Source organism: Entelurus aequoreus, linkage group LG27 (assembly GCF_033978785.1).
Source record: "Entelurus aequoreus isolate RoL-2023_Sb linkage group LG27, RoL_Eaeq_v1.1, whole genome shotgun sequence".
NCBI lineage: Eukaryota > Metazoa > Chordata > Actinopteri > Syngnathiformes > Syngnathidae > Entelurus > Entelurus aequoreus.
In genome coordinates this window covers 17,016,613-17,042,582 of record NC_084757.1, presented here as the reverse complement: position 1 = coordinate 17,042,582, position 25,970 = coordinate 17,016,613, and the positions used below count along the sequence as shown (strand labels likewise).

At 41.9% G+C, this 25,970-nt stretch overlaps 1 protein-coding gene across 2 annotated transcripts in view; it reads left to right on the top strand.

Moving 5' to 3' along the window:
• The window catches only part of LOC133644366 (P-selectin-like), a 27,013-nt gene extending 1,470 nt beyond the window's left edge, over positions 1–25,543 (top strand). Inside the window, exons 3-10 of one of the 2 annotated variants that reach the window (XM_062038784.1) lie at positions 7,368–7,757; positions 7,823–7,927; positions 9,182–9,241; positions 18,340–18,399; positions 21,328–21,504; positions 25,163–25,249; positions 25,328–25,349; positions 25,425–25,543. In XM_062038784.1, the coding sequence (XP_061894768.1) occupies positions 7,368–7,757; positions 7,823–7,927; positions 9,182–9,241; positions 18,340–18,399; positions 21,328–21,504; positions 25,163–25,249; positions 25,328–25,349; positions 25,425–25,470 (947 nt within the window). In that variant the 3' untranslated portion in view covers positions 25,471–25,543. Of the gene's footprint in view, positions 1–7,367; positions 7,758–7,822; positions 7,928–9,181; positions 9,242–18,339; positions 18,400–21,327; positions 21,505–22,361; positions 22,421–25,162; positions 25,250–25,327; positions 25,350–25,424 lie in introns of those variants that run through there. The other variant, XM_062038785.1, reaches the window with a different exon arrangement.
• The last annotated feature ends 427 nt before the right edge of the window (positions 25,544–25,970 follow it).

The window sequence follows — 25,970 nt, the reverse complement described above, 5'->3', positions numbered from 1 at the left end:
ATTTTCAAGGATCTGCTGCAAAAATGTGTTTCAAAGATGCTTTATTCGACATGAGCTTTCTGCTGTTTCTGTGGAGCTACCTCAAAAATACTTGTCAAAGATCTTCTACAGTATATGACAGGATTCCTCTTCTATTGTTGTGATGGTAGTGCAAAAAAGCTCGCCAAATCTCTTCTAAATGACAAGTATTGTGCTGTTTTTGAGAACATACTGCAAAAATGTGATTTAAATATGCTTTATTCTACAGGAGTGCGAGATTGTTTTTGTTGCTCAACTTTAAGAGTGCTTGTCAAATAACCTCCATATGACAGGAACACTGTGCTGTTTTTGAGGACATCCTGCCAAACAGCTACTCAAAGGTTATTGATGCAACAGAAGTCCCCTGTTGTTTTTAAGAATCTCCTGCTAAAATAAAATGTTTAAAATATGCTTTATTCCACAAGAGTCACTTGTTGTTTTTGAGAATATAATGCAAAAAATCTAGTTAAGGACTATTAATACAACAGAAGTCCTCTGCTGTGTTGAAGGATTCACTGAAACAAAGTGTTTCAAAGATGCTTTATTCGACAAGTCATTTGCTGTTTTTGAGAATATACTGCAAAAAGCTAGTTAAAGATTATTAATACAACAGTTCTCTGCTGTTTTGAAGGATTCACTGAAAAAAAATGTTTCAAAGATGCTTAATTTGACGAGAGTCATTTGCTGTTTTTGAGAATATACTGCAAAAAAGCTAATCAAAGATTATTAATACAACATAAATTCTCTGCTGTTGAAGGATTCACTGAAAAAAAGTGTTTCAAAAATGCTCTAAACGACCGGAGCACTTGGCTGTTTTTATGAATGTACTGCAAAAAATCTGCTGTAGTTAAAGACAGAATTAATACAACAGAAGTCCTCTGTTTTTTTTAAGGATCCACTGCAAAAATGTGTTTCAAAGATCCTTTATTCAACATGAGCTCTCTGCTGTTTTTGTGGAGCTACCTCAAAAATACTTGTCAAAGATCTTCTATGGTATGGTATGCGGTCAGGCTTAGGCCTGACTCAGGGAAAAGGACGACCCTGCCATGCAGAGTCCAACAGGATATGTAGGGTATGGCATGGAGGGGGGGTGTACCTGGGACGCTAGGTACATCGTTGAGCCCTCTGGAGACGTCGTGGGCTTCAATCAACGAAACGTCAATGAAGCAGGGTGCCCACCCGAAGACCCCAATGACATACTTACCCTCCCTTTCACCACTCCACACCGACTGCTACCGTCAAGATTGTTCCTACTTACCAAAGGGATTGAAACATGTAGTTCTATTTGCTTTACTGATCTTCTGGAAGAAAAACCCAGTGACTGTTGTGAAAGTGCAGCTGACAACAAGGGAAAGACCTTGTGACAGCTTGGAGAGACAGCTGACAGGAGGAAATAGACCCCAACGGGGCTGTTATGGGCTAACTACCCACAGCAGCAGGCTCCGTCACCCTATTAGGGCACAAGAGCCACCATATCTGGCTACAGAAAGTTCAAGAAGAAGAATACCCCTAGAGTCTGCGAGAGCAGGGGCGTAAGAAGACTCACAGGCTGATCTCCCGGTAACGACCCTTGGAATGGACACGACAATGAATGAAGGTAGTAGTAATACTCTTGAGAAACCAGCAGTTGGACATGTTCTTCAGATGTGTGTGTGTGGATGGGCTAAAGTAACATCAACCCATGGTCTTAAAGTTCACCAAGGACGGAAGAAATGCCTGAAAACCCCTAACCCAGGGCCCCGCATTGACCGGCTTCTGTTAAGAAGAAGGTTAAATCAGTCGGATGAAACTCAGCGGCAGGAAGAAACCCACAGTCCGCAGAGCATCAGCACCCCGCAGGATGAGGAGGAAGCATCAGGCAGAACCACCAGTCCAAGACCATACCCAGTACACCGCAAAAAGGAAAACATGCAAGGACGTAAGCCGTTGGTGAAATGGCCAAAGTCTAACAGCAAGGAGTGGGAAACCATCAACATAGACTTAAGCCTTATCCTAAGTAACATCAAAGGATCAGCCGAAAAGAAGCTGGAGAAGATGGGTGACCTAATCTACAGCTACGGAGAGAAGAGATGTGGAGTGAAGGAAAAAGTCAGAAAGGAAGACATGCTTCCCGCCCCCAAATCTCGTCGGCTTCAAGAAATCCATCTACTTGTAAAAGAAAGGCGACAGCTAAGGAAGGTGTGGAGAAAGGCAACAGCAGAAGAAAGGGAAGGCATCGACCTCCTTCAAGAGGAATTAAAACAGAGGCTCTCAAAACTCTGTCGAGCGGAAAGCCTAAGGATGCGTCGGAAGAAGAAAGAAAAAGCCAGAACCGACTTCTACAAAGACCCCTTTAAATTTGTGAAAGGGATTTTCACAAAAGAGAAGAGTGGATCTCTGAAAACATCAAAAGACCAGGTTGAAGAATATCTGAGAACCATCTATACTGATGAGAAGAAACATGAACCGGTCATTGTCCCCACTGACATCCCTCCTATATCACCCGCACAACATCAGGTTGATGTCAGCCCTCCCAAGCTGAGCGAGGTGAAGCAGGCAGTAAAAAAGGCAAGATCGGCATCTGCCCCAGGCCCTAATGGTGTTTCGTATAGTGTCTACAAGAACGCTCCGGAGGTTCTGAAATTCCTGTGGAAAAACATGAGGGTGGTGTGGGACAAGCAGATCATCCCGAAAGCCTGGCGAAGAGCGGGAGGAGTGCTTATCCCAAAAGAAAAGAACTCGACCACCATTGAACAGTTTCGCCAAATAAACCTTCTGAACATCGAAGGCAAGATTTTCTTCAGCGTATTGGCACAGCGACTAACAGAGTATCTGAAGCAAAACCACTTCATTGATACATCGATCCAAAAGGCTGGCATAGCAGGCTTCTCTGGATGCCTCGAACATAACAGCATCATATGGCATCAAATCCAGACTGCGAAAAAAGGAGGAAAAGATCTTCATGTCTTGTTCCTTGATCTGGCCAACGCCTATGGATCAGTCCCTCATTCATTGCTGTGGACTGCCTTTGAATTCTTCCAAGTGCCAACTACAATCACAAATCTCGTAAAACACTATTTCCAGGATTTGCAGTTTTGCCTCACAACATCAGGCTTCACCACAACGTGGCAATCTCTGGAAGTAGGCATCATGGCTGGGTGCACCATCTCCCCATTGGCCTTTACGATGGCAATGGAAATCATTATTAGAGCATCGAAATGGGTGGTTGGAGGAGAACGACTACAATGTGGTCAGAGATTACCACCAATTCGAGCCTATATGGACGATATAACAACACTCACAACAACTGTCCCCTGCACCAAGAGACTGCTGGAGAAACTTCATTCAAATATAACATGGGCACGGATGAAGTTAAAGCCCAGCAAGTGCAGAAGTATCTCCATTGTGAAAGGCCAAGTCACAGACCAGAGATTTCATGTCAGCGGAACACCAGTACCAACTGTTTCAGAAATGCCAGTAAAGAGCTTGGGAAGGTGGTACGACGCAAGGCTCAAAGACACCGAACAGTTTGAGCAACTAAAAAAGGATACCATCACTTACATGGATTGCATCAATAAAACCTTGTTGCCAGGAAAACTTAAGTTGTGGTGTTTTCAATTTGGCATACTCCCAAGACTCTTGTGGCCTTTAACTGTGTACGAAATCCCCATCACCAAGGTTGAAAAATTGGAACGTGTGATAAGCACACAGCTGAAACAGTGGCTTGGAGTTCCAAGATGCTTCAGTTCTATTGGACTATATGGGCATGGCAAATTGGAATTACCAATCTCAGGACTGGTGGAAGAATTCAAATGCACCAAAGCAAGGCTGGTCATGACGCTAACTAAAACTGAGGATGCAGTCATTCGAACAGCGGCCCCCCGAGTAACAGCGGGAAGGAAGTGGATTCCATCAGAAGCTGTTCAGAGTGCAAAGTCTGCTCTTCAATTCAGAGATGTGGTTGGGCAAGTACAGCATGGGAGAGCAAGGCTCGGGCTCATCCCAAAACCTCCCCTATGGCACAAAGCAACATCAGAGCAGAAGAGACGGCTAGTAGTAGAGGAAGTCAGGAGACAGGAGGAGGGAGAGCGACATGCTAAAGCCGTCTCAATGGCCAAGCAGGGGAGATGGACCAACTGGGAAAGCCTGGAGAAGAAAAAGCTCAACTGGTATGACATCTGGCAGATGGAGGGAGCACGACTGAGTTTTATCATCAGAGCCACGTACGACCTGCTACCGTCCCCCATAAATCTGAAAACCTGGTACGGAGAAGATCCCGCCTGTTCCCTGTGTCAAGTACCTGCATCTCTAAGGCATATCCTATCAGGGTGTACTATAAGTCTCACCCAAGGACGCTATACTTGGCGGCATAACCAAGTACTCAGAGAGCTTGCATCAACACTGGAACAGAGGCGAACCACCACAAACAATCTCCCACTAACACCAGCAGGAAAGGTCCACTTCACACAATTTGTACCAGCTGGCAAACATCAAGAGTGTCAAACAACACCAAATAATGCAAGCATCCTGCAGTCGGCTCGAGATTGGAAATTGGAAGTGGACCTTGATAAAAAGCTTGTGTTTCCCCCAGAAATAATGGCTACAACACTCCGGCCAGACATGGTCCTGTGGTCTCCAACAGCAAAACTGGCTTATGTCGTGGAACTGACAGTACCATGGGAAGAAGGGGTTGAAGAGGCTTACGAAAGGAAAAAAACCAAATATTCTGACCTGGCAGCTGAAGCATCCCAGAACGGCTGGAAGACCAGCATTTTCCCAGTAGAGGTGGGATGCAGGGGATTTATTGCCACATCTACCATCAGTCTGTTGAGAAAAATGGGGGTGAAAGGACGCTCCCTCCAACAGACTATCAAGTCCATGTCAAGAGCTGCCGAAAAAGCCAGCAACTGGCTCTGGATTAAGCGCAAGGACCCTAATTGGGCAGTAAAATGAGAGACAATGGTATGCGGTCAGGCTTAGGCCTGACTCAGGGAAAAGGACGACCCTGCCATGCAGAGTCCAACAGGATATGGAGGGTATGGCATGGAGGGGGGTGTACCTGGGACGCTAGGTACATCGTTGAGCCCTCTGGAGACGTCGTGGGCTTCAATCAACGAAACGTCGATGAAGCAGGGTGCCCACCCGAAGACCCCAATGACATACTTACCCTCCCTTTCACCACTCCACACCGACTGCTACCGTCAAGATTGTTCCTACTTACCAAAGGGATTGAAACATCTAGTTCTATTTGCTTTACTACAGTATATGACAGGACCCGAAAAACATATTTTTTGAAAATGTTTTTCGCTAAAATGTCGCAAGGGGGGAGGGACCCTCACACAAAAGTTTAAAAAAATGTAATTGCTTCAGCAGCACAATACTGGTGCTGTAGTTGTAGATGTCTCGAAACGTCATTAGGAGTCACGATAAAACCCAAAAATGTTAGAAAATGCATATTTTTGGAAAACTTTTTTTCGTGAAAATGTCGTAAGGGGGACCCTTAAACAAAAATAAAATAAAAAACTGACTTGCTTCAGCAGCACAATACTGGTGCTGTAGTTGTAGGAGATGTCTCGAAACATCATCAGGAGTTTCGACAAAACCCGAAAATGGCAGAAAATGCATATTTTTGGAACACTTTTTTTCGCTAAAATGTCATAAGGGGGGACCCTTACAAAAATTCAAAAAAACGGACTTGCTTCAGCAGCACAATACTGGTGTTGTAGTTGTAGGAGATGTCTCGAAACGTCATTAGGGGTTCCAATAAAACCCAAAAATGTCAGAAAATGCATATTTTTGGAAAACTTTTTTTCGCGAAAATGTCGTGAGGGGGGACCCTTAAAAAAACAACAAAAAAAACAGACTTGCTTCAGCAGCACAATTCTGGTGCTGTAGTTGTAGGAGATGTCTCGGAACATCATCAGGAGTTTCGACAAAACCCGAAAATGGCAGAAAATGCATATTTTTGGAACACTTTTTTTTCGCTAAAATGTCGAAGGTGGACCCTTACACAAAAATTCAAAAAAACGGACTTGCTTCAGCAGCACAATACTGGTGCTGTAGTTGTAGGAGATGTCTCGAAACATCACCAGGAGTCCCGACAAAACCCGAAAATGGCAGAAAATGCATATTTTTGGAACACTTTTTTTCGCTAAAATGTCGTAAGGGGGGACCCTTACACAAAAATTCAAAAAAACGGACTTGCTTCAGCAGCACAATTCTGGTGCTGCAGTTGTAGGAGATGTCTCGAAACATCATCAGGAGTTTCGACAAAACCCGAAAATGGCAGAAAATGCATATTTTTGGAATACTTTTTTTTGCTAAAATGTCGTGAGGGGGGGAAGGACCTTTACACAAAAATAAAAAAAAAACGAACTTGCTTCAGCAGTACAAAACTGGTCCTGTAGTTGTAGGAGATGTCTCGAAACATCATCAGGAGTTTCGACAAAATCCGAAAATGGCAGAAAATGCATATTTTTGGAACACTTTTTTTCGCTAAAATGTCGTAAGGGGGGACCCTTACACAAAAATTCAAAAAAACGGACTTGCTTCAGCAGCACAATACTGGTGTTGTAGTTGTAGGAGATGTCTCGAAACGTCATTAGGAGTTCCGATAAAACCCAAAAATGTCAGAAAATGCATATTTTTGGAAAACTTTTTTTCGTGAAAATGTCGTAAGGGAGGAGGGACCCTTACACAAACATAAAAAAAAAACGAACTTGCTTCAGCAGTACAAAACTGGTCCTGAAGTTGTAGGAGATGTCTCGAAACGTCATCAGGAGTCCCGATAAAACCCGAAAATGGCAGAAAATGCATATTTTTGGAAAAAAAATGTTTGCTAAAATGTTATAAGGGGGGACCTTTAGACAAAAATTTAAAAAAACGGACTTGATTCAGCAGCACAATACTGGTCCTGTTGTTGTAGGAGATGTCTCGAAACGTCATCAGGAGTCCCGATAAAACCCAAAAATGGCAGAAAGATCTAGTCAAAGATCCTGTATGATCGGGACACTACACTGTTTTTGAGAATATACTGCAAAAAAGCTACTGTACTTAAAGACAGAAAATAATACAACAGAAGTAACCTGCTATTTTCAAGGATCCACTGCAAAAATGTGTTTCAAAGATGCTTTATTGGACATGAGCGCTCTGCTGTTTTTGTGGCGTTACTTCAAAAAACAGGATTCCTCTGCTGTTTTTGTGGTGGTAGTGCAAAAAAGCTTGCCAAATCTCTTCTAAATGACGAGTCTTGTGTTGTTTTTGAGGACCTTCTGTACAAAGGGCTCGTCAAAGATCCTGTATGATCAGGACACTGTGCTGTTTTTGAGAAGCGAATGCTGACTAACTGTCCTTGTCTGAATATCCATCAGGGAGTTCTTTAGCGGGGACCTGCTCAGGGTGGACGTATCACCACTCCAGCACCACCATGAACTGGAGCCAGGCCCGGCAGTGGTGCAGGAACACCTACACGGACATGGTGGTCATCCAGAACCAGGACGAGAACGACAAGCTGGTCTCCGTCTTGCCAAACAAGACCTCTAGCCCGTACTACTGGCTGGGACTCACCAGGACGCGGGAGGACTGGACCTGGGTGGGGAACAACAGCACGTGGATGGGCGAGGAGTCCTGGGCGGAGAACGAGCCCAACAACAACAAGAGCGTGACGGTCTGCGTGGAGATCTACGTCAACAACGGGGACAACCGAGGGAAGTGGAACGACGAGAAGTGCCGGCAGAAGAAATACGCCGTGTGCTACCAAGGTGGTGTCCGTGTGGCAGGCGGGGGAAGCACCTCTCTTGATGTTCCTCTTTCTTTGTCCTGACAGCTCAGTGCAATGACACAATATGTGGACCAGGGCGATGTCGGGAAGTCGCCAACAACTTCACCTGTTTGTGTGACGCTGACCTGCAGGGAAACACAAGTCACACAGGTAAGGAGGTACTTAGTTTACGTTTAGGACACAGGTGTCAAACTCAAGGCCCGGGGGGCAGATCTGGCCCGCAAACACCAGAAAATGACAGAAAAAGTATATGTACTGCTTGAAATTGCTTGCCTTTTAATCTTTAGATCGGTGGTAGGTTGTGAGTTCAAACCCCGGCCCAGTCATACCAAAGACTATTAAAAACGGGACCCGTTACCTCCCTGCTTGGCACTCAGCGTCAAGGGGTTGGAATTGGGGGTTAAATCACCAAAACTGATTCCCAGGCGTGGCCACCGCTGCTGCTCACTGCTCCTCTCACCTCAACTGATCAAGGGTGATGGGTAAAATGCAGAGAATAATTTCGCCACACCTAGTGTGTGTGTGACGATTAAAATCGTGGCATTAAAACTAAAAAATAAAGACAACTTCAGATTGTTTTCTTTGTCTTACTTTGGCCAAAAATAGAACAAACACATTCTGAAAATATTACAATAAAAATATAGAAAAAAATACCGGCAGCGGTAAAGTTTAGATCCATGAAGGAAAGAAGAAAGTGAATGAATGTTTATACATTTACATATGCATAAAAATGTGTTTTCTTTTGTATAATTGTTTTTAATGAATTAACGTTTATGACAACCTTTTTCCGAAACACAATATAGAATGTGAGATATAACAGGATAATGCTTACATTTATCATTTGTTTTCAAAACGCTTACAAAAAAAGTGGGACCCCATTTTTATGACTGGATTTGGAAAATTCCTAGCGCCAACACTGATGGAGTATTGGTGCGTGCAAAACAGCAGCAGGCGGCTGTGGCCTGCGGGCCGGTTCCAATACTAATCAAATATCATCCCGGGGGCCATAGATAATTCATTATCTATTCGTTATCCAAAGCGCAGCCGGGGGGGGGGGGGACATTTGCGACTCGCAGCTGGAGTTTTGTTGGCTCGCAGTATATTGTTGGCATAAAATCAAACAAAACAAAAAAACAGTAAAGATGTAAGAAGAATGGGCAAAAAGACTGGGTAAAGAGAAAAAGCTGAAATGTGCATACTAACACATAATAATAATTAGCGTTGTCACTTATTATATAAAAAATGGCTTTCACTTTTCAGTATACAGCCCTTGGTGGATAAAGTTAGGACACCCCTGTCATAGGGTGTTCTAAATGGTTTTTTTGTAGTTGTTGTTTTTTGACAAGATGTTTGTTGCAGAGAAGCAGTCAGAATGAAGCACATTATCATGTGATGTCATTTCAGCTGAACAGACTCCTAATGATACCGTGTTGGCTGGGACTTCTTTTCCTTCAACCTCTCAGTGTGAGTATCACATTCAGTGCTGATTCAGACTTGTGTGTGTGTCCTGTCAACATCAACATAGAAATATGGTCAATGCTACAAAGTAAATTAGTATCAAGATATTGTAGTAGTATTTTTAGTATTATTACAAAACCCAAAACCAGTGTATTCAATTGAACAGACTGCAAAGACAAGATACTTAACGTTCGAACTGGATAACTTTTATTTTTTAGCAAATATTAGCTCATTTGGAATTTGATGCCTGCAACATGTTTCAAAAAAGCTGGCACAAGTGGCAAAAAAGACTGAGAAAGTTGAGGAATGCTCATCAAACACTTATTTGGAACATCCCACAGGTGAACAGGCTAATTGGGAACAGGTGGGTGCCATGGTTGGGTATAAAAGCAGCTTCCATTAAATGCTCAGTCATTCACAAACAAGGATGGGGCGAGGGTCACCACTTTGTGACTAAATGCTTGAGCAAATTGTCGAACAGTTTAAGAACAACATTTCTCAACCAGATATTGCAAGGAATTTAGGGATTTCACCATCTACGGTCCGTAATATCATCAAAAGGTTCAGAGAATCTGGAGAAATCACTGCCCGTAAGCGATGATATTACGGATCTTCGATCCCTCAGGCGGTACTGCATCAAAAAGCGACATCAGTGTGTAAAGGATATCACTTCATGGGCTCAGGAACACTTCAGAAAACCACTGTCAGTAACTACAGTTGGTTGCTACATCTGTAAGTGCAAGTTAAAACTCTACTATGCAAAGCCAAAGGCATTTATCAACAACACCCAGGAAAGGCCGCCAGCTTCGCTGGGCCCGAGCTCATCGAAGATGGCCTGATGCAAAGTGGAAAAAGTGTTCTGTGGTCTGACGAGTCCACATTTGAAATTGTTTTTGGAAACTGTGGACGTTGTGTCCTCCGTAACAAAGAGGAAAAGAACCATCCGGATTGTTTTAGGCGCAAAGTTCAAAAGCAGCATCTGTGATGGTATGGGGGTGTATTAGTGCCCAAGGCATGGGTAACTTACAAATCTGTGAAGGCACCATTAATGCTGAAAGGTACATACAGGTTTTGGAGCAACATATGTTGCCATCCAAGCAACGTTATCATGGACGCCCCTGCTTATTTCAGCAAGACAATGCCAAGCCACGTGTTACAACAACGTGGCTTCATAGTAAAAGAGTGCGGGTACTAGACTGGCCTGCCTGTAGTCCAGACCTGTCTCCCATTGAAAATGTGTGGCGCATTATGAAGCCTAAAATACCACAACGGAGACCCCGGACTGTTGAACAACTTAAGCTGTACATCAAGCAAGAATGGGAAAAAAATTCCACCAGAAAAGCTTCAAAAATTGGTCTCCTCAGATCCCAAACGTTTACAGAGTGTTGTTAAAAGGAAAGGCCATGTAACACAGTGGTAAAAATGCCCCTGTGCCAACTTTTTTGCAATGTGTTGCTACCATTAAATTCTAAGTTAATGATTATTTGGAAAAACATATCAAATTTCTCAGTTCCAACAATAAATATCTTGTCTTTGCAGTTTATTCAATTGAATATAAGTTGAAAATGATTTGCAAATCACTAATTACACAACGTGCCAACTTCACTGGTTTTGGGTTTTGTACAAAAATGGTTTTCACTTTTCAGTGATGGATAAAGTTTGGACACCCCTGTCATAAGGTGTTCTAAATGGGTTTTTTTAACAAGATGTTTGTTCAAGAGTCAGAATGAAGCACATTATCATGTGATCTCATTTCAGCTGAACAGACTCCTAATGATACCGTGTTGGCTGGGACTTCTTTTCCTTCAACCTCTCAGTGTGAGTATCACATTCAGTGCTGATTCAGACATGTGTGTGTCCTGTCAACATCAACATAGAAATATGGTCAATGTTACAAAGTAAATTAGTATCAAGATATTTTAATAGTATTTTTGGTATTATTACAAAACCCAAAACCAGTGAAGTTGGCACGTTGTGTAATTGGTAAATAAAAACAGAATACAATAATTTGCAAATCCTTTGCAACTTATATTCAATTTAATAGACTGCAAAGACAAGATATTTCATGTTAGAACTAAGAAACTTGAATTTTGTTTGCAAATAATCATTAACTTAGAATTTAATGGCAGCAACACATTTAAAAAAAAGTTGGCACAGGGGAATTTTTACCACTGTGTTACATGGCCTTTCCTTTTAAAAACACTCAGTCAACGTTTGGGGACTGAGGAGACCAATGTTTGAAGCTTTTCAGGTGGAATTATTTCCCATTCTTGCTTGATGTACAGCTTAAGTTGTTCAACAATCCGGGGTTTCCGTTGTCGTATTTGACGGTTCATAATGCACCACACATTTTCAATGGGAGACAGGTCTGGACTACAGGCAGGCCAGTCTAGTACCCGCACTCTTTTACTATGAAGCCACGCTGTTGTAACACGTGGCTTGGCATTGTCTTGCTGAAATAAGCAGGGGCGTCCATGATAACGTTGCTTGGATGGCAACATATGTTGCTCCAAAACATGTATGTACCTTTCAGAATTAATGGTGCCTTCACAGATGTGTAAGTACCCATGCCTTGGGCACTAATACCCCCCCATACCATCACAGATGCTGGCTTTTCAACTTTGCACCTAAAACAATCCAGACAGTTATTTTCCTCTTTGTTCCGGAGGACACTACAGCCACAGTTTCCAAAAAAAATTTAAAATGTGGACTTGTCAGACCACAGAACACTTTTCCACTTTGGGTCAGTCCATTTTAGATGAGCTCGGGCCCAGCGAAGCCGGCGGCGTTTCTGGGTGTTGTTGATAAATGGCTTTCGCTTTGCATAGTAGAGTTTTAACTTGCACTTACAGATGTAGCGACCAACTGTAGTTACTGACAGTGGTTTTCTGAAGTGTTCCTGAGCCCATGTGGTGATATCCTTTACACACTGATGTCGCTTTTTGATGCAGTACCGCATGAGGGATCAAAGGTCCGTAATATCTTCGCTTACGTGCAGTGATTTCTCCAGATTCTCTGAACCTTTTGATGATATTACAGACAGTAAATGGTGAAATCCCTAAATTCCTTGCAATAGCTGGTTGACAAATGTTGTTCTTAAACTGTTCGACAATTTGCTCAAGCATTTATTCACAAAGTGGTGACCTTCGCCCCCATCCTTGTTTGTGAATGACTGAGCATTTCATGGAAGCTGCTTTTATACTCAATCATGGCACCCACCTGTTCCCAATTAGCCTGTTCACCTGTGGGATGTTCCAAATAAGTGTTTGATGAGCATTCCTCAACTTTCTCAGTCTTTTTTGCCACTTGTGTCAGATTTTTTTTAACATGTTGCAGGCATCAAATTCCAAATGAGCTAATATTTGTAAAAAATAATAAAGTTTTCCAGTTCGAACGTTAAATATCTTGTCTTTGCAGTCTATTCAATTGAATATAAGTTGAAAAGGATTTGCAAATCATTGTTTTCTATTTTTTTTTTTACCATTTACACAACGTGCCAACTTCACTGGTTTTGGGTTTTGTAAGTAGCGTTGTCACTTATTATACAAGATGTTTGTTGCAGAGAAGCAGTCAGGATGAAGCACATTATCATGTGATGTCATTTCAGCTGAACAGACTCCTAATGATACCGTGTTGGCTGGGACTTCCTTTCCTTCAACCTCACAGTGTGAGTATCACATTCAGTGCTGATTCAGACTTGTGTGTGTCCTGTCAACATCAACATAGAAATATGGTCAATGCTACAAAGTAAATTAGTATCAAGATATTGTAGTAGTATTTTTAGGATTATTACAAAACCCAAAACCAGTGTATTCAATTGAACAGACTGCAAAGACAAGATACTTAATGTTCGAACTGGAGAACTTTTATTTTTTAGCAAATATTAGCTCATTTGGAATTTGATGCCTGCAACATGTTTCAAAAAAGCTGGCACAAGTGGCAAAAAAGACTGAGAAAGTTGAGGAATGCTCATCAAACACTTATTTGGAACATCCCACAGGTGAACAGGCTAATTGGGAACAGGTGGGTGCCATGGTTGGGTATAAAAGCAGCTTCCATTAAATGCTCAGTCATTCACAAACAAGGATGGGGGCGAGGGTCACCACTTTGTGAATAAATGCTTGAGCAAATTGTCCAACAGTTTAAGAACAACATTTCTCAATCAGATATTGCAAGGAATTTAGGGATTTCACCATCTACGGTCCGTAATATCATCAAAAGGTTCAGAGAATCTGGAGAAATCACTGTCCGTAAGCGATGATATTACGGATCTTCGATCCCTCAGGTGGTACTGCATCAAAAAGCGACATCAGTGTGTAAAGGATATCACTTCATGGGCTAAGGAACACTTCAGAAAACCACTGTCAGTAACTACAGTTGGTCGCTACATCTGTAAGTGCAAGTTAAAACTCTACTATGCAAAGCCAAAGGCATTTATCAACAACACCCAGAAAAGGCCGCCAGCTTCGCTGGGCCCGAGCTCATCGAAGATGGCCTGATGCAAAGTGGAAAAAGTGTTCTGTTGTCTGACGAGTCCACATTTGAAATTGTTTTTGGAAACTGTGGACGTTGTGTCCTCCGTAACAAAGAGGAAAAGAACCATCCGGATTGTTTTAGGTGCAAAGTTCAAAAGCAGCATCTGTGATGGTATGGGGGTGTATTAGTGCCCAAGGCATGGGTAACTTACACATCTGTGAAGGCACCATTAATGCTGAAAGGTACATACAGGTACATACAGGTACATACAGGTTTTGGAGCAACATATGTTGCCATCCAAGCAACGTTATCATGGACGCCCCTGCTTATTTTAGCAAGACAATGCCAAGCCACGTGTTACAACAACGTGGCTTCATAGTAAAAGAGTGCGGGTACTAGACTGGCCTGCCTGTAGTCCAGACCTGTCTCCCATTGAAAATGTGTGGCGCATTATGAAGCCTAAAATACCACAACGGAGACTGTTGAACAACTTAAGCTGTACATCAAGCAAGAATGGGGAAAAAATTCCACCAGAAAAGCTTCAAAAATTGGTCTCCTCAGATCCCAAACGTTTACAGAGTGTTGTTAAAAGGATAGGCCATGTAACACAGTGGTAAAAATGCCCCTGTGCCAACTTTTTTGCAATGTGTTGCTACCATTAAATTCTAAGTTAATGATTATTTGGAAAAAAATATCAAATTTCTCAGTTCTAACATTAAATATCTTGTTTTTGCAGTTTATTCAATTGAATATAAGTTGAAAATGATTTGCAAATCACTAATTACACAACGTGCCAACTTCACTGGTTTTGGGTTTTGTACAAAAATGGTTTTCACTTTTCAGTGATGGATAAAGTTTGGACACCCCTGTCATAAGGTGTTCTAAATGGGTTTTTTTTAACAAGATGTTTGTTCAAGAGTCAGAATGAAGCACATTATCATGTGATCTCATTTCAGCTGAACAGACTCCTAATGATACCGTGTTGGCTGGGACTTCTTTTCCTTCAACCTCTCAGTGTGAGTATCACATTCAGTGCTGATTCAGACATGTGTGTGTCCTGTCAACATCAAAATAGAAATATGGTCAATGTTACAAAGTAAATTAGTATCAATATATTTTAATAGTATTTTTAGTATTATTACAAAACCCAAAACCAGTGAAGTTGGCACGTTGTGTAATTGGTAAATAAAAACAGAATACAATGATTTGCAAATCCTTTGCAACTTATATTCAATTGAATAGACTGCAAAGACAAGATATTTAATGTTAGAACTGAGAAACTTGAATTTTGTTTGCAAATAATCATTAACTTAGAATTTAATGGCAGCAACACATTTTTAAAAAAGTTGGCACAGGGGAATTTTTACCACTGTGTTACATGGCCTTTCCTTTTAACAACACTCAGTCAACATTTGGGAACTGAGGAGACCAATTTTTGAAGCTTTTCAGGTGGAATTCTTTTCCATTCTTGCTTGATGTACAGCTTAACTTGTTCAACAATCCGGGGTTTCCGTTGTCGTATTTGACGGTTCATAATGCACCACACATTTTCAATGGGAGACAGGTCTGGACTACAGGCAGGCCAGTCTAGTACCCACACTCTTTTACTATGAAGCCACGCTGTTGTAACACGTGGCTTGGCATTGTCTTGCTGAAATAAGCAGGGGCGTCCATGATAACGTTGCTTGGATGGCAACATATGTTGCTCCAAAACCTGTATGTACCTTTCAGAATTATTGGTGCCTTCACAGATGTGTAAGTACCCATGCCTTGGGCACTAATACACCCACATACCATCACAGATGCTGGCTTTTCAACTTTGCACCTAAAACAATCCAGAGAGTTCTTTTCCTCTTTGTTCCGGAGGACACTACAGCCACAGTTTCCAAAAAAAATTTCAAATGTGGACTTGTCAGACCACAGAACACTTTTCCACTTTGGGTCAGTCCATTTTAGATGAGCTCGGGCCCAGCGAAGCCGGCGGCGTTTCTGGGTGTTGTTGATAAATGGCTTTCGCTTTCCATAGTAGAGTTTTAACTTGCACTTACAGATGTAGCGACCAACTGTAGTTACTGACAGTGGTTTTCTGAAGTGTTCCTGAGCCCATGTGGTGATATCCTTTACACACTGATGTCGCTTTTTGATGCAGTACCGCATGAGGGATCAAAGGTCCGTAATATCTTCGCTTACGTGCAGTGATTTCTCCAGATTCCCTGAACCTTTTGATGATATTACGGACCGTAGATGGTGAAATCCCTAAATTCCTTGCAATAGCTGGTTGACAAATGTTGTTCTTAAACTGTTCGACAATTTGCTCAAGCATTTATTCACAAAGTGGTGACCCTCGCCCCCATCCTTGTTTGTGAATGACTGAGCATTTCATGGAAGCTGCTTTTATACTCAATCATGGCACCCACCTGTTCCCAATTAGCCTGTTCACCTGTGGGATGTTCCAAATAAGTGTTTGATAAACATTCCTCAACTATCTCAGTCTTTTTTGCCACTTGTGTCAGATTTTTTTTTAACATGTTGCAGGCATCAAATTCCAAATGAGCTAATATTTGCAAAAAATAATAAAGTTTACCAGTTCGAACGTTAAATATCTTGTCTTTGCAGTCTATTCAATTGAATATAAGTTGAAAAGGATTTGCAAATCATTGTATTCTGGGTTTTTTTACCACTTACACAACGTGCCAACTTCACTGGTTTTGGGTTTTGTAAGTAGCGTTGTCACTTATTACACAAGATGTTTGTTGAAGAGAAGCAGTCAGAATGAAGCACATTATCATGTGATGTCATTTCAGCTGAACAGACTCCTAATGATACCGTGTTGGCTGGGACTTCTTTTCCTTCAACCTCTCAGTGTGAGTATCACATTCAGTGCTGATTCAGACTTGTGTGTGTGTCCTGTCAACATCAACATAGAAATATGGTCAATGCTACAAAGTAAATTAGTATCAAGAGATTGTAGTAGTATTTTTAGGATTATTACAAAACCCAAAACCAGTGTATTCAATTGAACAGACTGCAAAGACAAGATACTTAACGTTCGAACTGGAGAACTTTATTTTTTTAGCAAATAGTAGCTCATTTGGAATTTGATGCCTGCAACATGTTTCAAAAACGCTGGCACAAGTGGCAAAAAAAGACTGAGAAAGTTGAGGAATGCTCATCAAACACTTATTTGGAACATCCCACAGGTGAACAGGCTAATTGGGAACAGGTGGGTGCCATGGTTGGGTATAAAAGCAGCTTCCATTAAATGCTCAGTCATTCACAAACAAGGATGGGGGCGAGGGTCACCACTTTGTGAATAAATGCTTGAGCAAATTGTCGAACAGTTTAAGAACAAAATTTCTCAATCAGATATTGCAAGGAATTTAGGGATTTCACCATCTACGGTCCGTAATATCATCAAAAGGTTCAGAGAATCTGGAGAAATCACTGCCCGTAAGCGATGATATTACGGATCTTTGATCCCTCAGGCGGTACTGCATCAAAAAGCGACATCAGTGTGTAAAGGATATCACTTCGTGGGCTCAGGAACACTTCAGAAAACCACTGTCAGTAACTACAGTTGGTTGCTACATCTGTAAGTGCAAGTTAAAACTCTACTATGCAAAGCCAAAGGCATTTATCAACAACACCCAGAAAAGGCCGCCAGCTTCGCTGGGCCCGAGCTCATCGAAGATGGACTGATGCAAAGTGGAAAAAGTGTTCTGTGGTCTGACGAGTCCACATTTGAAATTGTTTTTGGAAACTGTGGACGTTGTGTCCTCCGTAACAAAGAGGAAAAGAACCATCCGGATTGTTTTAGGCGCAAAGTTCAAAAGCAGCATCTGTGATGGTATGGGGGTGTATTAGTGCCCAAGACATGGGTAACTTACACATCTGTGAAGGCACCATTAATGCTGAAAGGTACATACAGGTACATACAGGTTTTGGAGCAACATATGTTGCCATCCAAGCAACGTTATCATGGACGCCCCTGCTTATTTTAGCAAGACAATGCCAAGCCACGTGTTACAACAACGTGGCTTCATAGTAAAAGAGTGCGGGTACTAGACTGGCCTGCCTGTAGTCCACACCTGTCTCCCATTGAAAATGTGTGGCGCAATATGAAGCCTAAAATACCACAACGGAGACCCCGGACTGTTGAACAACTTAAGCTGTACATCAAGCAAGAATGGGAAAAAAATTCCACCAAAAAAGCTTCAAAAATTGGTCTCCTCAGATCCCAAACGTTTACAGAGTGTTGTTAAAAGGAAAGGTCATGTAACACAGTGGTAAAAATGCCCCTGTGCCAACTTTTTTGCAATGTGTTGCTACCATTAAATTCTAAGTTAATGATTATTTGGAAAAAAATATCAAATTTCTCAGTTCTAACATTAAATATCTTGTCTTTGCAGTTTATTCAATTGAATATAAGTTGAAAATGATTTGCAAATCACTAATTAAACAACGTGCCAACTTCACTGGTTTTGGGTTTTGTACAAAAATTGTTTTCACTTTTCAGTGATGGATAAAGTTTGGACACCCCTGTCATAAGGTGTTCTAAATGGGTTTTTTTAACAAGATGTTTGTTCAAGAGTCAGAATGAAGCACATTATCATGTGATCTCATTTCAGCTGAACAGACTCCTAAAGATACCGTGTTGGCTGGGACTTCTTTTCCTTCAACCTCTCAGTGTGAGTATCACATTCAGTGCTGATTCAGACATGTGTGTGTCCTGTCAACATCAACATAGAAATATGGTCAATGTTACAAAGTAAATTAGTATCAATATATTTTAATAGTATTTTTAGTATTATTACAAAACCCAAAACCAGTGAAGTTGGCACGTCGTGTAATTGGTAAATAAAAACAGAATACAATGATTTGCAAATCCTTTGCAACTTATATTCAATTGAATAGACTGCAAAGACAAGATATTTAATGTTAGAACTGAGAAACTTGAATTTTGTTTGCAAATAATCATTAACTTAGAATTTAATGGCAGCAACCCATTTAAAAAAAGTTGGCACAGGGGAATTTTTACCACTGTGTTACATGGCCTTTCCTTTTAACAACACCCAGTCAACGTTTGGGAACTGAGGAGACCAATTTTTGAAGCTTTTCAGGTGGAATTATTTCCCATTCTTGCTTGATGTACAGCTTAAGTTGTTCAACAGTCCGGGGTCTCCGTTGTCGTATTTGACGGTTCATAATGCACCACACATTTTCAATGGGAGACAGGTCTGGACTACAGGCAGGCCAGTCTAGTACCCACACTCTTTTACTATGAAGCCACGCTGTTGTAACACGTGGCTTGGCATTGTCTTGCTGAAATAAGCAGGGGCGTCCATGATAACGTTGCTTGGATGGCAACATATGTTGCTCCAAAACCTGTATGTACCTTTCAGAATTAATGGTGCCTTCACAGATGTGTAAGTACCCATGCCTTGGGCACTAATACACCCCCATACCATCACAGGTGCTGGCTTTTCAACTTTGCACCTAAAACAATCCAGACAGTTCTTTTCCTCTTTGTTCCGGAGGACACTACAGCCACAGTTTCCAAAAAAAATTTCAAATGTGGACTTGTCAGACCACAGAACACTTTTCCACTTTGGGTCAGTCCATTTTAGATGAGCTCGGGCCCAGCGAAGCCGGCGGCGTTTCTGGGTGTTGTTGATAAATGGCTTTCGCTTTGCATAGTAGAGTTTTAACTTGCACTTACAGATGTAGCGACCAACTGTAGTTACTGACAGTGGTTTTCTGAAGTGTTCCTGAGCCCATGTGGTGATATCCTTTACACACTGATGTCGCTTTTTGATGCAGTACCGCATGAGGGATCAAAGGTCCGTAATATCTTCGCTTACGTGCAGTGATTTCTCCAGATTCCCTGAACCTTTTGATGATATTACGGACCGTAGATGGTGAAATCCCTAAATTCCTTGCAATAGCTGGTTGACAAATGTTGTTCTTAAACTGTTCGACAATTTGCTCACGCATTTGTTCACAACGTGGTGACCCTCGCCCCCATCCTTGTTTGTGAATGACTGAGCATTTCATGGAAGCTGCTTTTATACCCAATCATGGCACCTACCTGTTCCCAATTAGCCTGTTCACCTGTGGGATGTTCCAAATAAGTGTTTGATAAACATTCCTCAACTATCTCAGTCTTTTTTGCCACTTGTGTCAGATTTTTTTAACATGTTGCAGGCATCAAATTCCAAATGAGCTAATATTTGCAAAGAATAATAAAGTTTACCAGTTCGAACGTTAAATATCTTGTCTTTGCAGTCTATTCAATTGAATATAAGTTGAAAAGGATTTGCAAATCATTGTTTTCTGGGTTTTTTTACCACTTACACAACGTGCCAACTTCACTGGTTTTGGGTTTTGTAAGTAGCGTTGTCACTTATTATACAAGATGTTTGTTGAAGAGAAGTAGTCAGGATGAAGCACATTATCATGTGATGTCATTTCAGCTGAACAGACTCCTAATGATATCGTGTTGGCTGGGACTTCTTTTCCTTCAACCTCACAGTGTGTGTATCACATTCAGTGCTGATTCAGACGTGTGTGTGTCCTGTCAACATCAACATAGACATATGGTCAATGTTACAAAGTAAATTAGTATCAAGATATTGACAATTTGCAAGAGTATTTTTAGTATTATTGTCATAATTTAATTTTCCCCAATTAAATTAGTAGAAATGGAAATAATCTGTTCTGCCATCCTAAAAGCATTACAAAATGTACAGGAAACTTATTAACGGGGTCATATTGTGATTTTTTCCTACATTTAGAATAGTCTTGTCTATCAATCAATCAATTAAAGTTTATATATATAGCCCTTAATCACAAATGTCTCAAAGGGCTGCACAAGCCACAACGACATATCTACATAACATTTGAAGGTGTTTTTTGTTTTTTTTAAATGTTGCATAGATCATGTTTTTCAACCGCTTTCTGGCTGTCTCTTTAAAATGTGCCATCTTATTTATGCGCCGATTCTCCCCATCAGCCATGTTGCAGTTTTTGGTGCTTCCATAGCGAGACTACTGACAGATATGAGTTTAAACCATAGGCTACGGAGTATAAGAAATGGCAACAGCGGAGGATGCATGTGCATGTACGAGCCAGTCTGCCCCACGAAAAGTTGATAGAGAAAAATAAGGAACTTGTTGACTATAGCACTTTATCCCACATATGGCTTGTTTGGCGCAAGTTTTATAAATATCTCCGCAATGCCCCCATAGTTTGATTTCACATTTTCAGGACTTATGCAGATCCCAAATACACAAATACATGTACTAATAGGTAAGAAAAGTTGGTTTTGCATAATGGGTTATCTTTAAGTCACTGCCCTGTCATACAAGTGTAAAACAAAGTTACAGTATATACAGTGCAGTTCATATTATGATGTGGCAATCTAAGTTTTTAACATTAAGTGTAAAAATAAGTGAACCACCATAAACTGGAAAATAAACCACCATATTTGTGGGTGTCTGGAACAGAGTCATTGGATTTACATTATTTATTATGGGGAACATTTCTTTGGTTTTCGTACAATTTTGGTTTAGTAAAGAAAAATTAGGTACAACTGTAATAAACTTGTGTTCCCCCAGCTGTGCACTGCACCCACCTGTCGCACCCGGACGGATACCTCAGCTGCGCAGAAGGGAATCACACCGTCAACTCCACCTGTCGGTTCAAATGTCACCGAGGCTTCCTGATGATCGGCTCGCCAGAAGTCACCTGTGGGGCGACGGGGGTTTGGAGCAGCCCCGGGCCAACTTGTGCACGTAAGTCATCAACGTGTCAGAAATGACATTTGACATTCTTTAGAGTAGTTAGTGCACAGCTTGTAAAGCAGTATACATTTACTATGCACTAAAAATGAGTCAACACAGCCATTTTTGTCTAATTTGTTGACCCAACCACCACGAAGGGAGCATATCTTCTGATATTACAGTATATGTTGCTCCCCAGTGATGGCAGCACTCGTGCAGTCCCCGATCATGATGCTACCACTATCAGGCCAGCGGATTTCCATAATGTTACTTAACATGTACTTAGACTTAGAAAAACTTTATTGATCCACAAGGGAAATTGTTTCACACAGTAGCTCAGTTACAAAGGATGGAAAGGGTAAGGATGGAAAGGATAATGCAGGTATAAAGTAGACTAAAAATGTACCATAGTAGCAATACAAAATATAACATATATGTAATATTTCTTTTATTTTATTTTATTTGAATTATTTAACATGTATTCATTTATAATAAACAAATTCATGTTTCCTTCAAATAGCACTTGTGCAGCCCCAGACCAGGACGCTATGATGAATAAAAGAACACATCTATTGACTCTCACACTATATACACTGTATATTGGAATTTGCAGCTCACCCAGTGCTGACAGCACTTGTGCAGGCCATGACGCTAACCCTACCAGACGAGCATCTGTTCAGAATTATATACAGTACTTCAAATACTGTAGAGGTTATTGTTTCCCTCAATGTACTGCAGCTCACCCTGGCGTGTCGGCAGCACTCGTGCACCTAGACAATGAAGCTGCCACTAAAAAATCCCCTTGGGGATTGATAAAGTATTTCTAATTCTGATGTTACAGTACATGATGAAATTCATGTTTTCCTTAGTGATCCGCAACTCACCTAGTGTCTGAAACACTCGTGCAGCCCCAGGCCATGACACTACCAACACTAAAGGTGTGTATCTGAACATCACAGTGAACCACCGCTCACCATGACGCTATGACCACTAATTGAGCATATCTACTGACGATCACAGTATATGTTGAAATTTGCAGCTCGCCCAGTGCCAACAGCACTCGAGCACTCCCAGACCATGACGGCACCACTACCAGACGAGCGGCTTTTTAGAACGACACGGTATACATACACTGTTAATGTTCATGTTTCCTTCGTGGAACCGCAGCTCACCCAGTGGCGGCAGCACTCGTGCATTTACCAGACCATGAGGCTACCACCGCTAAGGCAGTGTATGCTAGAATATGCAACTCACTTAGTGCCGGCAGCACTCGTGCAGTCCCAGACAATGAAACTTCTCTTAGGATAGCCAGATTGTTACAATACATATTGGAATTCATGTTTTCGTCAGTGAACCGCAGCTAACCCAGTGGCAATAGCACTCGTGCATTCCCAGACCATGCGGCTACCACAACTAAGGCAGTGTATGCTAGAATATGCAGCTCACTTAGTGCCGGCAGCACTCGTGCAGTCCCAGACAATCAAACTACTATTAGGATAGCCAGAATGTTACAGTGCATTTTGGAATTCATGTTTTCATCAGTGAACCGCAGCTCACCCAGTGGCAATAGCACTCGTGCATTCCCAGACCATGCGGCTACCACCACTAAGGCAGTGTATGCTAGAATATGCAACTCACTTAGTGTCGGCAGCACTCGTGCAGTCCCAGACAATCAAACTACTATTAGGATAGCCAGAATGTTACAGTGCATTTTGGAATTCATGTTTCTGTCAGTGAACCGCAGCTCGCCCAGTAGCAATAGCACTCGTGCATTCCCAGACCATGCGGCTACCACAACTAAGGCAGTAAATGCTAGAATATGCAACTCACTTAGTGCCGGCAGCACTCGTGCAGTCCCAGACAATCAAACTACTATTAGGATAGCCAGAATGTTACAGTGCATTTTGGAATTCATGTTTTCGTCCGTGAACCGCAGCTCACCCAGTGGCAGCAGCACTCGTGTATTTACCCGACCATGAGGCGACCACCACTAAGGCAGTGTATGCTAGAATATGCAACTCACTGAGTGCCGGCAGCACTCGTGCAGTCCCAGACAATGAAACTACTCTCAGGATAGTCAGAATGTTACAGTACACATTGGAATTCAAGTTTTCATCAGTGAACCGCAGCTCACCCAGTGGCAATAGCACTCGTGCATTCCCAGACCATGCGGCTACCACCACTAAGGCAGTGTATGCTAAAATATGCAACTCACTTAGTGCCGGCAGCACTCGTGCAGTCCCAGACAATCAAACTACTATTAGGATAGCCAGAATGTTACAGTGCATTTTGGAATTCATGTTTTCGTCAGTGAACCGCAGCTCACCCAGTAGCAATAGCACTCGTGCATTCCCAGACCATGCGGCTACCACAACTAAGGCAGTAAATGCTAGAATATGCAACTCACTTAGTGCCGGCAGCACTCGTGCAGTCCCAGACAATCAAACTACTCTTAGGATAGCCAGAATGTTACAGTGCATTTTGGAATTCATGTTTTCGTCAGTGAACCGCAGCTCACCCAGTGGCAGCAGCACTCGTGTATTTACCAGACCATGAGGCGACCACCACTAAGGCAGTGTATGCTAGAATATGCAACTCACTGAGTGCCAGCAGCACTCGTGCAGTCCCAGACAATGAAACTACTCTTAGGATAGTCAGAATGTTACAGTACACATTGGAATTCAAGTTTTCATCAGTGAACCGCAGCTCACCCAGTGGCAATAGCACTCGTGCATTCCCAGACCATGCGGCTACCACAACTAAGGCAGTAAATGCTAGAATATGCAACTCACTTAGTGCCGGCAGCACTCGTGCAGTCCCAGACAATCAAACTACTATTAGGATAGCCAGAATGTTACAGTGCATTTTGGAATTCATGTTTTCGTCCGTGAACCGCAGCTCACCCAGTGGCAGCAGCACTCGTGTATTTACCAGACCATGAGGCTACCACCACTACGGCAGTGTATCTTCCGAATGTCACAGTCTATGTTGAAATTTGCAGCACTCGTGCAGTCGCAGAGCATACAGCCACCACTAGGATATTTAGAATGTTGCAGTACATGTTGGAATTCATGTGTTCCTCCGTGAACCGCAGCTCACCTCGTGTCGGCAACACTCGTGCAGGCCCAGGCCATGACACTATCAACACTAAAGGGGCGTATCTGAATATCACAGCATATTAGAATTAGCAACTCCCACATGCCGCCAGCACTCATGCACTCTACCACTACCAGGGGAATGAATATTCGCAATGTCACATACATGTTGGAATTTATGTTTCCCTTCAGTGAACCACAGCTCCCCGGTGCAGAAGGAACTCATGCTGCGCCGACCACTGCCAAAAGAGCAGGTGTTCAGAATATGTTGGATTTTTTTCCCCATGTTTTGACAGCACTCATGCATCACAGGCAAGACACGTGTATGTTGCCACTTACTTGTGTTGCCAGCTGCTTCGACAACAATGGCTGGGTTTCACCTCTTTTTCGGTGCTTCCATACTAGCTGCACACTGACTACTCTCAAATATATCCAAGTTAACTTTCCGTAGTAATGTATCTTGAGACAATGCAGCCATAAAAATGCCTGCGGACATGTGATGGGTGTAGTACCCCTTGCAAGATATTGTGTTAGTACTTTTTAAAAGTGAAATATGTATTTTTTTTTTTTCTCAGGTTACAAAACCATCCTGATGGCTCTCACAGGTTTCTGCGCTTTCACCGTTTGCTGCTGCTTCTGCATTTGTGGCCTCATGAACAGAAGTGAGAGCTTTTTACTATACCAATTGAGATACCCCAAACATAACAAAGAGTCATCATTTCTTCATACATTTGTTACAGGGAGGAAGCCTAGCAAAGTGAGGTCAGTAAATGTCCATCAAGTATCAACCTTTTTAAAATGAAATTAAAATCACTTATATTATTTTCTCCGCGCCAGGTTGACAGAGGAAGCGACAAGACCGCCAAGTGAGCTGAAGACATGACAAGCCATTTTTTGAATACAAAACCCAAAACCAGTGAAGTTGGCACGTTGTGTTAATGGTAAATAAAAAGAGAATACAATGATTTGCAAATCCTTTTCAACTTATATTCAATTGAATAGACTGCAAAGAAAATATATTTATTGTTCGAACTGAGAAACTTGTTTTTTTTTTTGCAAATAGTCATTAACTTAGAATTTAATGGCAGCAACACATTGCAAAAAAGTTGGCATTTTTGCCACTGTGTTACATGGCCTTTCCTTTTAACAACACTCAGTAAACGTTTGGGAACTGAGGAGACCAATTTTTTAAGCTTTTCAGGTGGAATTCTTTTCCATTCTTGCTTGATGTACAGCTTAAGTTGTTCAACAGTCCGGGGTCTCCGTTGTGGTATTTTAGGCTTCATATTGGGGCGGCGTGGCGAAGTTGGTAGAGTGGCCGTGCCCGCAATCGGAGGGTTGCTGGTTACTGGGGTTCAATCCCCACCTTCTACCATCCTAGTC